Source organism: Hemibagrus wyckioides, linkage group LG13, assembly GCF_019097595.1.
Source record: "Hemibagrus wyckioides isolate EC202008001 linkage group LG13, SWU_Hwy_1.0, whole genome shotgun sequence".
Classification (NCBI taxonomy): domain Eukaryota; kingdom Metazoa; phylum Chordata; class Actinopteri; order Siluriformes; family Bagridae; genus Hemibagrus; species Hemibagrus wyckioides.
The window spans coordinates 7,225,195-7,238,040 of record NC_080722.1 but is presented as its reverse complement, the minus strand read 5'-3'; the positions used below and the strand labels follow the sequence as shown (position 1 = coordinate 7,238,040).

The 12,846-nt window shown below is 40.0% G+C and overlaps 1 protein-coding gene across 2 annotated transcripts in view; it reads right to left on the bottom strand.

The window, feature by feature from the left end:
* The window catches only part of LOC131363715 (PH and SEC7 domain-containing protein 1-like), a 45,127-nt gene extending 32,857 nt beyond the window's left edge, over nt 1–12,270 (bottom strand). Inside the window, exons 1-4 of one of the 2 annotated variants that reach the window (XM_058406532.1) lie at nt 11,890–12,270; nt 9,856–10,001; nt 493–2,641; nt 180–297 (exon numbers count right to left, since the gene is read on the bottom strand). In XM_058406532.1, coding sequence (XP_058262515.1) covers nt 180–297; nt 493–2,403 — 2,029 coding nt within the window. In that variant the 5' untranslated portion in view covers nt 2,404–2,641; nt 9,856–10,001; nt 11,890–12,270. The remainder of the gene's footprint in view (nt 1–179; nt 298–492; nt 2,642–9,855; nt 10,002–11,889) is intronic. The other variant, XM_058406531.1, reaches the window with a different exon arrangement.
* Between the last annotated feature and the right edge of the window lie 576 nt (nt 12,271–12,846).

Genomic DNA, 12,846 nt, shown 5'->3' with positions numbered 1-12,846 from the left:
TAATTTGATTCCATAATTAAAAATTGGTTAATAAATAGTCCCAGAACACCGACTGTGCTCTCTCTCTCTCTCTCTCAGTGGTAACTCTCCATTGCCTACTTTGTTTTTATCTGTGGTGACTTGAATTAAGATGGATGAAAGTGACCAATAGGGAAAAAAGAGATGGACAGCTCACTCACTTTTCTCTTGTTCACTGGAGACAGTATTTGTTGTTGTGCCGAACAGGAACTCCCACTTGGCTCGAGCAATCTTCTGGGAGTGCAACGATGGCCCCAGTACAGCTGAGACACTATCAGACTGTGACATACATATGTCATATTTACAATTTTGCATTGTAAAAACATCTGAATGTGTAAATTTGTAGAAGACCAAAACGGAGGTTTTTCTCTTGTGCCCTTTAGAAATTTAGAATGTATTTACAACTAAAGAACATTTTCCCCCAATGGTTTAACTTGGCTGATATGGAGTATAAACATAACAGCCTTGTCTCACCTGTATACCTGAGCTGGCATGTTCTGTCTGGTTACTGTTACTGCTGGCTTCAGGTGAGAAACATTCATGGTCTCCCAAACTCCCTGTGACCCCACTGGAGCTTGGCGATGAAGTAGGCACACCGTTCTGCTCCACCTCTGCCCTCTCGTCATTCTCTTCATCCAGTACAACAGGCCCAAGTAGCAAAGCTTGTCTGCGTTTCCATTCTGCCTGCTTCTGTTCCAGCGTTAAAGTGACCGTCTCCTGCCCTGTCGATAGTTCTGTGCCCACTGCTACACCTTGGTCCTCCACTGCTCCTGTCTTGCTCTCTTCTGATCTCTGAACTGGGTTAAGCATCTCCATTTCATTTCCATTGTGCTCCCGCCACCGTTGCATAAAGGTCCAGCTGACTGGTGTTTCCTCGATATGTTGCCCAATAAGTAGCCTCCTGGAGATCTCCTCACTGTCAGATGCAGGTTCATCTGTGGTTTTACTGTGCCCATGTGGGTACAGATCCCAGGTATCCTGATGGTTCCAGACTTCACCTGTGTACTGTGGAAGTCTCCTCCTGTGCAGGGTGGGACTGTCCGTGCAGGACAAGTCACCCCAAATTGCACGAGGGTCCCTTAAGGGTGAGTCCTTGTCTCCTTTCGACAGCCATGGACAGATTGCATGAGAAGGAAGAGCTGGGGAGTCAGGGTCCTGTCCTAAGGGGATTGGGCTGCAGAAGTAATTGGTATGCTCACCCCTTTCAGGGCTATGATTGGCTAAAGACTCTGCTGCTTGTGAGCAAACGGTAGCCTCATTTGTTACAGAAAGATCGGAATGCATCCCTTGTAAAGGGATGTTCATTTTCATAGGTGGGCTCCGGTGTTGTGATGGGCAGTTTTGAGATTGTTTGGGACTGCCTAGCTCACTCTGGACTCCAAAAGCATTGTGGGCAGGTGACTTTCGAATATCATCAAAAATAACCGAGATTTTGGTGGCTTCCAATGCAAGCCTACGTGCTACCTCTGGACTGTTCAGTGCTGAGGATGTATTGCTGCCACTGAGCTGGTTTAATCCTTCAGAATGTGCATTAGTGATCAACAAATTGCCTTTCTGACCTGAGAGAGGACTGCCATCCACCCCACTGGATGTGCCTTCATGGGTTAGCTGGTGTAGGTTAGGGTCTTGTTGGACCCTGGGGCTGGAGGTTTGCTCTAAGGGTAGGTTGGAGTTTCCTGTGTGGGATGATGAACAGTGTGAGGCTGGGATACTTGATGGGCCACTTGGCCTTTCTGTATCATAGTTGTGTGAGTAAGTGTCATGACCAGGAGATCCTGCCCATGACTGACATTGCACTTGCTGGTTGTGTTTCTGCCCTGGGCTCCAGTCTGACCCATGTGCAAATTTAGACCCAAAGTCCTCTAGGGCCCTTTGGGTGGTTGCTTGACCCACTGTGACTCCACAGCCCACAGTGACTTGGTTGAGAGCGGGTGAGCCCGCTTGCTGGTGAAAAGGACTATTATTGCTGCAGGGGCCTGAGGAGACAGAGAAGGCCAGATCATTCTTAAGTGGCTGAGAGGCTTTTCTCTGCGTCCTCAAGAAACTGTGTGGACTCTCCAGTTGCTGGACATTTGCCTTCTCAATGTAGCTGAAGGTAACTACAGATGTTTGACCAAGCTCTAATGGCTGAGTGGAACCGTGAGGTTGCTGGGAGACTCGAGAAGGAGTCCCTGGGCCAGAGACTGGCACCGCAGCTGAGGAATAGGATGAACGGTGCTGTTTCACATTTTTACTAGCCATGCTCTGACTCAGAGCAGTGCTCACGCACTGGTTCAGTTGCTCTGGAGGGAGAATGTGGGTAGGTGTGGATCGTGGGGAAGGTTGATGTGTAGGCTGTGAATGGAAGGCTTTGGGTGGAGGCGTGGATGTGAAGCACTTCTGCATGGCTCAGGTCACAGAGCTGAGATCCGATGCTGCCTCATCTGGTCAAAGCCTCAACTGGTAGATCTTGCTCACTTTAGGTGCCATCATGCTGTGAGGCAGATTACATTAACTTCAAGGCATGGTGTATCACAAAACATCTGATTCTTTCTTCCCACTTCTTTTAAGTCATTTGCATATAGTTCTGAGCGTCCTGTATTAATCAAATCCATATTCTATAGATACTGAATCCATCCATATTCTGAAATAGAGATAATAATATTTCAGTTACACACACACGACATACACCGTGCATCAAAACACAATGCCATTATCTGTTTAGTGCTTCAAATCCCATATATGTATTTAAACTTAAAAATGAAACTGGTGTGATGTAAATCATTAGGGCGTTTCATTTGCACGTTAAATATGCTTTCAAAACACTGGAAAAAAAACCCAGAGGTAACACTGCCTGTGCTGTCAGCATGATCTGTGAATTCTAGCTCTGACAGATCCTTAACCTCACCTACATAACTCAAGTTTATAGCCTCAACATATAAGTCATACCTTAACTTTTGTTTTGTGTTCGGACAGTTATTTTTCTATTTGTACCTGCCAGGGATCTTTTCCAACACATTTGGTTGGTTCATGCTAACATATAACAGACAATATGCATGATGGCCAGTGATATTTTATTCAGCACTGAATCTGGCCAGGAGACACCAAGTTTCATGCAGTAATTAAGGAGATGTTAATATCTGCCTCCATGTCAATAGAATCTTTTTACTGTACTGTGTGACTGACACTGCAAAAACTTTCCAAGTGAATGAGATGGTTTTGGACTGTACAAATTTCAAGATCATTAACAAAAACACAACTATTCCACAGCACAGCCTTCAAATCTGATTTGTGTATTCCTTTAACAGGCTGAATTGATGTAACCAGATCCTTATTCACATTCTGATGCACTCAGCCTAGTAACATTTTCTGAGCTGCCTCGTAGACACCTAGTATATTTGTGCTTCATGCATCTCTCAGCACTTTGTGGCCTTTACAGAACTGCTACTCACTGGTACTGCAGATATAGTGATTGTGTGCGATTGTAGGGTGACATATACATATATAAAATCTATTTACTTTTACTTATTTTGGCAATACCAAAGGACAGATTGCTTATACCATCCAACATAAAGGCAAGTGTCCTGGTAACAGGGTGGCATTTAAGGCAGTGCACAGCATTGTACAAAAAATGAGATAAGAACACCAATCAGAATATATTATTACAAAGGATGGTTACTTTGCAAACTGCTTAGTTTTAAGCTCACATTAACAATGAACGTACTGTAATACACTGACACACACACATTTCTGAATTAAAGGTCACAGAGGGAAGAGTTATATACCCAGTTGGTGTTTCTGCAACATCACATATCAGCAACTTCCAGCTGTCTGTGTTTACTGGGGAGTGGCTAATGAAGTTAGCATCACATTTGTTTCTAAAATTAGCACTATGGCCATCAAATGGAGCAGGGAAAGATGGCTAATATTAGTTTGCTGCTTCGGCATTTGCAACGAGTGCCTAGCTGACTACAGAGGCAAAAACTTTAACTGAAAAAGAAGATAATCTTTTAACTGTTAAAGAAAATATATTAAGTAGATTCAAACAAGTGCCCTTTTTTCAAGACATGCCACTAAGATAGCTTTCTATGTAGCTCAATCAATGGCAAAGAAGCAGAGCAACGAACAAATAGTGCACTGTGAAGAGAAAAGGATCAATCACACATACATCCATCATGAGATAATCTGCATTAGGAGTAGAGACCACAGCAATTCAGTAATCAGTGCTGAAATATATTACTTCCTAAAGAGGTGGTAAAATCTCAAAGAATTTTACTCTGCTTATAAAAAATCGATTACTGGGTTGCATAATCATCACAAGTCAGAGCTTTTGCCATATCAGGAAGTCCTGATCCAAAAATAATAATAAAAAAACCTAGCGATGCATGAAGGCATTCTCTTTATATATATGATATATCCAACAATATGCAAAAGAGTAATATAGACATCTCACAAGGGCACTAACAGCCTTATAAAATATTGTCTGATGGTTGTCATTCACAGTACATGATTGTGATGACTAATTTAACTGTATTACTTCGATTGTCCACGTCGACAATACAATTTACACAAAAAGTTTAAATAGATCCAAGCTGCCAGAGGGATGTCGATATATCCAGAAATGATATTCACATTTAAATGAATATTAACTGCAAATATTTATCTGTAAACTTGTAATTATGGACTTGCTTAATGACTATCTGCTCAATTTTATTCAAGTCAAATTATTTCTGTGACAGAACTCATCAAAATATTGATATCACATTTTCATATCACCCTTCTGTCATGTGAAGATGAGAGTGATTTTATTTATTTATTTTTTTATACCTCCCACATGGCTGTTGTCTCATCAGGAGATCAATGTTTTACTTTAACGTGGCCACGTGATTAGCAGGCGAGTGTTGGACATTGTATCTGTAAGGCACTGTATATTATAAGACTTCAGTTCCTTGGTGGCTGGTGACAGGGAGCGAAGAGGTGTTGTCATAGAGACAGGCCTTACGTGGCAAAGCTGTTCTCTGAACGCAACAGTCATGGACTAAAGCTTGCATGCACCACACACACACACACACACACACACCTCCTGCTAGCTCTCTGTCTGACCCACAGACCAAAACAGCACAGACTTGCAGTATTTAAGGCGAGAATCTATCAAACACGCAAGCATACTTTGTTTTGACAGCAAACGTTAAAGTGTGTGCAGTCAACAGATCAACTGACACAAGCACCTGTGTGAGAACAGGCCCTAACTTGTAGACTTACACATTTTACACGGTAAACAAGAACTTATACAACCTGCATCCAGTCTGCTGATGTCACTTTAATGGTTCAGTGAAAAAGAGCACAGGATATAGAACTTGATATAGGAATAATCATTCTTTAAAATTTTTCCAGGTAACCTAAGACAAGTGTAAAATCAAACTATATGGTTTACAACAGTAGGTCATTCCAAACTGATGTTTACTTTAGCAATTTGTCATACGCTAGCTCTTAAAACATGCATACTGCGACGCGATACTTAGTTCTTTATACACGAGTCAGTCTGAGAATTGCTAAATTGTAATTAGGTCTGTAATTAGGTCTGTTTAAATTCTAAGCACTCTGCACACAAATGAAATGATGCTAAAAATACACAAGATGTAACCTCTAAAGCTAGTTACCACTAATCGACTACAATAACGGTAAAACGGTATTATACTATTACGTTTTAACTACCATTGAAGAGACAATAAAGTCAAAATGGTACTGTGATTGATAGCCATGTTAGGCCTTCAAACCCCTCTCTTTTCTTTCTATAGCTCCTACAATTTAATAACAAGAACCTGTTGCTCCAGTGTTACACTTCATTAAATGCACCTAGTGTCCTATTCTTCAATACATCAAAATGTATAATCATTGATATTTAAACAGAACAAAGCAAGTACTGTAAAAACAAACAGAAAAAGAATCAACTCTTTGAGACACCGTGCTGTATATTTTCCCCAAATAACACACCGTCATGTTATTGCTTAATTGGCTATTTAGAAAACTAAACCAAGAACAATCATAATAATAAGTGGAATCATATGTACAGCTGTACAGAGATCAAGGAGATGTTATCCTTGCATTTGACTCCGAATTTCTAATGTGTAGGATTTTGTGTGTTCAGCAACTGACTTATTTCACCAGTTCAGGGAAGGTGTCATTGTCAGAATATTTTCAGATTAATTTCCTCACATTCTAGTAGATGTCAGTGAAAAATGTGCCATGCCCCAGGCTTTTAAACGTGAGTAAAATAAAACAACAACGTGGACCACAAACCAAACAATCAACCAACCGAGTTTATTTTATGAATTCGAAAACGACCAGTTTTAGTTAACTCCCATTAAATTTGTGATTAGATACACACCGAGAATGCATTGAACTGTGCAGAACCACTTCAGCACAACCAACCAATAACACAGAGGGGTCAAAGGGAACTGGTTACTGCATCAGTCTTAAGTATACATGTAGTGACATGCCTCTCATTCTCAACAACAACGAGATGACAAGAAGGTGTTTTAAACAACTTGCAAAAGCTCCGTTTTTCCACAGTGTGTGAAAAGGATTAAATGAAAAGAAGGTCATAAGTGCAATCTTGTGAACAAGTGACATAAAAATATTAGACTCCCAAGCTGTATTAAACAATGCAATACAACACAGAAATACAAAACAGAAACAGTATATAAAGTGCTTTGACATGTTGAACTTAAAATGAAAGAGCAAAAAGAAAATAAAATGCTGTACGAATTCAAAAAGAGAATGGAAACGTGCTGCTTATGAAAGAAATTCAATTCATAATGCTCTTTTGCATGGAAATGCCACAAGGCCAATGGATCCATGCAGCTTAAAGTAACAATCAGGAACAGCAGCACCAGTGTCACAATTAAAAGAGCATGCTATGTACAATGTTAATTGAATTTTTCTTCTTGTGAATGTTGCTTGGAAAAATATGATACTGTACTGTACTATATGTCTCTCATACTCATGTTTCTAGGTAAAAGGTACATACAAATGAAACAAAAGGTGTATAGTTGTTTAAACAAACCCAGTGATGAGATAAAATCCAGTTCAGGTTCACACGTAAGACTGCAGAGACTCTTCCAGTCTGAAAAATATAATCACCTTATCTTTTCCATACAAAACACACACATACATAGACACTCATATGCATGCAAACACACTCACTGTACACCCAGCAATCCTCCATTACTCACCTGAAAGCTGTGTAAAGACTACTCCACTGTATCACTCAATTTTTTGCACCTCTTTCTTTTCTTTTTCTTTATTTTAAAGAACACGCTACACTGGCAGACGCCAAGTTAGGAAGTTAATACTAGTAAACGCGTCTGCTGTGATTTTTTTCCTTCTTCCCTCTCCCGCTTTTAAACACTCGCACCTCTATAACCGAGCAAAACACACAGTCTCCCACAGCTCATTAATCTGTCTCATCCTTGTCCTCTATCCATCCCTCTGTCCCCCTCTCTCTTCTCTCCTCTCCTCTCTCTCCCTTGCTCAGCTGGACTCCAGATGGGCTGCGTCTGTCTAATGCACATTCATTTCCATATTACTGTTTAGTAAGAACAGAAATAATCAACAATTTTGAGAGAACCACATACCTAATCAACATTAAGAGAAGCAAGTTACTGAAACCTGAATCTAAACCAGTTTGTCTTGTCTGCAGAGCAGTACACTTCTAAAAATTTGTTATTAAAAAAAACCTGAAAAACATTACAGGAATGTAAATGCACAGTTACGTTCCTGTTGAGGACTTTGGCATGTAAATGACCTAAGACAAGGGGGAAAAAAAGGCAAAAACATTTTCTTCTTGTGTCTCACTCTACCAAGAAGTCAGCAACACACAGTTTATTGTTAACACCAATGGGAGATGCCCAACTTCTCAATGCAATTTTGTTTCAGGGGCCAAGATGTCTTTACTATAGCTATTACTATATATCAGTTATGTTACATTTCAAGAATTACCATATGCTGCTTTTAAAATATATGCTATTATTATCTTTTATCCATTATTAATGCATTTCAATAATCCTTACATTTACTATTTTAAGAAAACACCATCAAGAATAAAAAATCTTTTCATCCCCAGCTTCAGTTTAGAGGCTATAATGCTAGTACAGTAACAAAATGTAAAGTTTTACTGCCAAGTTCACACTAGACCTGCAATCAAACCACAATACAGCTATCATAGTGAACACTTTTCAGATATTCAAAGTTAAGTACCTCTGTTCATCCACTTTATTTCTGCTACGATAATGCTAATTTGTGCTATTTTCTCTACGCATGTTTCAATGTTAGATACATGAGCATCAACTAAACATCTATATACTGGTGCAATATTTAATAAAAAGACATGTCAAAAGCCCTGTTCCAGATCTGAAGATCCTAGTTCTTTAGTTGTACAGCAAAATCTATGAGCAAAGACTAATGTATTCAGATAACTTGAAGGAAAATCTGTTAAGCTAGCCAGCCTACTGTAGTTAAAATAAATATATTTAATTGAAATCTGGACATTAAAGTAATAGTTCTGTCCAATTTGCTCAATTACCTAAATGTACTCAATCACCTAGTGTTTGCTTTGTTGGAACTAACAGCTTGTGTAGCTAGAAAGTGATTCTTATTCATGGAGTTCCGGGCTAATACACTAGACTGAAAGGCTGTGTATTTGATCCAACTGACCTTTTTAGTCCTAGAAGTATTTTATATCATGTGATGCTGACACACATCTAATATTAACAATAAAACAAAAATAGAAAACGTGATGGATGCATCCTTATCTTTCATTATTTTTAGCAACATTGCAGGCCAATTTATTATTTTGCTAATCAGCTACAATTTTCTTTTTATTTTTGGCCAAATCTTTCAGAACATAAATTCTGATAGAACAAAAGTTTGTTATGGGGAAAATACTCAACACTGGAGTGCTGCGATAAGATATAAAGCGAGTTACTGTTGATTATTTTACCATTACAGCATGACTTGATTGATTTATTCCTCTTATAATATTGCCAAACAAAATGTCATATATATTATATTTGCTGATAATTCTGTTTCATGTTTTGGACCATCCACAAAACAAGCTATTTCCTGTTATCACATATGTAATAACAACTACAAACAGTCATCACCACCTCTTTTTCAGCTTCTTTCAGGTTCAATTAAAAAAATATTTTTAGAATGCTCCGTGAGAAATTTCTGCTTAGCAAAGCTAAATGACAGTCATGCTGAACGACTCAACACTGCTGAATCTAATTTCATTGCAAGTGTTGTCCAAAGCGCTGTGCTACAAAGCGATAACCACAACATGCTGCTGGAGGGCAGTCAGAAATGCCTTCAGTCACGGCTTACTGCCAATGGAAGCAGGAGATACATCGGTCTCAAACAGCATCAGAATGAATAAACCATCTCGGCCAACAGGTTCGGATGGGTTAATGCTTCAATCAGTTCTAATTAGACATTGATGTTTGATTTTCAATTAGATGGATGAGGCAGACGGAAAAAAGCTCCTGCTGATCACTGCAGTAGGAACGACGGTATGGGAGCCATTTAATAGAGCAGAAAGTGCAAAGGCAAGCAGCAGAAGGAGAGAGAGAGAGAGAGAGAGAGAGAGAGAGAGAGAGAATAAGGATAAATGTTTGCTAGGGCTAATAATCTGTAAACTTATTACCTATCAGCAAGGAGCTAGCTGACTAAAATCAGCAGGACCATTTGAGTAATAGAGACAAAAGGCTTTCCCGATCCTGTAGGCATGAACCATAGACACGGTGGTCCCATCCCCTCTCTTTTGCCCCTCAACTAACCCCATGTCTTTCTGTCATTCACCTTTGATCAGCTTCTTCCTCTCTTCCTTTCCATCTCTGTCTGCTCCTGTTCATTCTGAAACAAATATCAGTCTGCAGTGTACGTTTCCAATGGCACTGTACCTTGTATTCTGTCCATGCCACCAACCAAAGCAATTTATCACCTGCCTAGGGAATAACATCCAGGAAACAGAGAGCATAAGAAAATAAACAAGCAGTCTCAACACAGAAACAAGGTTCACTATGGGACAAAAGTGAACACACATGTCTTCCACCTTCTTGTTAATGAGACAATGGCTTTTAACACAGTTGCTAACAGGGGTGGGCAAATTACCAGAGAAATGAGCAATTAAAAAGTGGGAAATTATAATAAGGTTACAAGTTACAGTCAATATAATTAACATATTTTCAAAGGGGAACGGAATAAAAACAAATCATTTTATTTATTTATCTTAATTAAGTACTTTAAGTTACAGTTGCAATGGAACCACAGCCAAACACAAACTAACTAAAGCAGCTGTCTAATCAGCCATCTTTTAATATGAATGCATAATCCTAAAAAACTGGATTGGTATATAAACCGATTTGACATTTTTGTCAGCTCCACATTCAACACTGAAGTATTTCAGTAGTGTTGACTGACATGATAGTTCATACATGTGAACACAGGACATGAACAGAATACAATTAACTTGCATGTAAAATTACAAATAAATTAATAACAGAAGTTCACAGACAGCACACTTGCTACTAGCTAAAAGGATGTCAGTGTGTCTCTGAGGATCTCTGAGCAGAAGCACAGCTAGGATTTCAGGGTATGCAAAAAGAAAATTGCACTGGTTCTTAAACCCCCTTAAATCTGGTATTAGGTTACACATACATGAAATATATTCTGACAGCATAATGGAATATTTGCAGAAACCTTCCAGCTACAGGCCATTTATCACACATTTTGCCCCAGTAGCAACAGCCCAAAATTGGATCCCATTCATCTACTGCAAATCTTAATTGTTAACCTTGTGCAACAATTAAGCTGGACAGTGTACCAGTGACACACGCAATATTCTCAGGAAAGCAAACCTGATATAATGACATCAGTATGGCCTAGCCCTCTTGGGTATCAAGTCATAGATTAATCTGCAGCAGTTTCTGTATATCTTTCACAGTTGTGCTGTAGACTTCCAAATGTGTTCAATGTTTATGACAATCCACAGTGGGTGGAAAAGTAACTACAGACAAAATGCAACCTGTTTTTTGGCACTTTTTATACCAGCAATTCAAATAATGCAAATTGCACGGGGTTTGTCAGTGTTACTGCTTGCTAATTTGAGGTTGAACCATGCACAGGTCATACAGTTAGATCTTGCACCTAGTTTAGCAAAGTCACTTTGCAGTGTCACTTTCTAGGATAAAGTCTGCTTCGAGGCATGCAGTCAACATTACACTGTACAGTTTAATCTATTAAAACACTGCTCTGATCTTCCATTTCTATGTCACATGAATGAGTCGAATTCTATCCAATGACCTGAACTAATGCATCTAGGTATTAGCTACCCAACAGGTCAGCAGACACACAAACCTTTATCAGTTCTGGGTTACTGAAGCTATCATTATCAACTTATAGGCTGCACGAGTCAAGATGGCAAATTCCCTGTCAAGGGTGCTTATTTAGAGATAAAGGATGCCACTGAGGGAATGCAGCAGACGTGACCTCCACGTCTCATTCAACTGGTGGGACGTATAAATGCACTCCATAAAACTTGTCAGGCAGTTATTATTTTACCATCATAATTGGAGTGATGATCAGAGGAACCCTTTAAGTATGCATAGTCAGTTGTTTCATTTAATGACCTTTACCAATAGAAAATAAGAGCACATAAAAGCATCATCTCTAAACACAAACTCGACTTAGAAGTAAACCTGAAGCATTGATGGAGATCAGAATATGGTGTGATTTTCGTTAACAAACAGCACGTCCATGCAGCTTTTGAGACGCACATGATAAGAACACACAGCGTAGTTCAGCGCCCTATGGGCATTAAATTGAGTTTCTTACCGGCGGATGGAGTTATAAGGTGTTCATGAAGCTCGCGTCCTTGTCATGAGTGCGTGTGCGGAATGCTGGAATGCGTAAAGCCGGGAAACGCCACTGCAGTCCGCATCGGTCAGGCAGGTTTCTGCTTCTCTCTCTCTCTCTCTCTCTCTCTGTGTAAGTGTATGTGTGTATCCTCGCAGGCAGGTGGCTGATCTCCTCCGTTATATCTGCATTTCACACCACGGTGTCGGCAGAGCTAGCGGTGCTGATTCGGCGCAGCTGCATGTATAATTCCTGACTTCTACCAGGGTAGAAGGAAGGAACGAGGCTTCCTGTGTAACTCAGACACTCTATACAACTAGACACACCACGCCGCAAACACACTCCTGCCCTACCCGGCCTGTGTCGGCCGGAGCATGCGCAATGCACTCTCCGGGATGAGCTTGAAAACGTCTGCAGGTGGGACAAGTTCCGCAGGTAGCGTGTCAGAAAGTTCCTGTAGGGCATCCTGCCCAACCCTGCTGCTTATGATCCGCCAGCTTTCCCTCTAAAATACATACCTCTAATGTACTATTCAGATAGTGGGCAATAACACTTAAGCCCTTGATCTGCTCCTTAAAGCAGTGCTGTTCTAGGCATGGGCAATATTCATTTATTTATTCATTCAGCTTCAGGAACTGCTTTGTCCTAGTCAGGGTCATGGTGCATCCCAGAGTCTATTCACAGCCTGAATGGGACACCAGTCTATCGCAGGGCACTATGGACACTCATACACCCTTCAGGGCAATTTAGCTTAGTAGCCAATACACCTACTGGCATGTTTTTGGGATGAAACTGGAGAAACCATATGAGGATACAAGAACAATATGTGACACTACACAGAAGCTCAGAAGTTAAGCATCATTATATATAATTTTTTTATTGAGGAATTGCACCACAATTTGTTTACTATTGAAAAAAAATGTTTAGTTCGTCAGA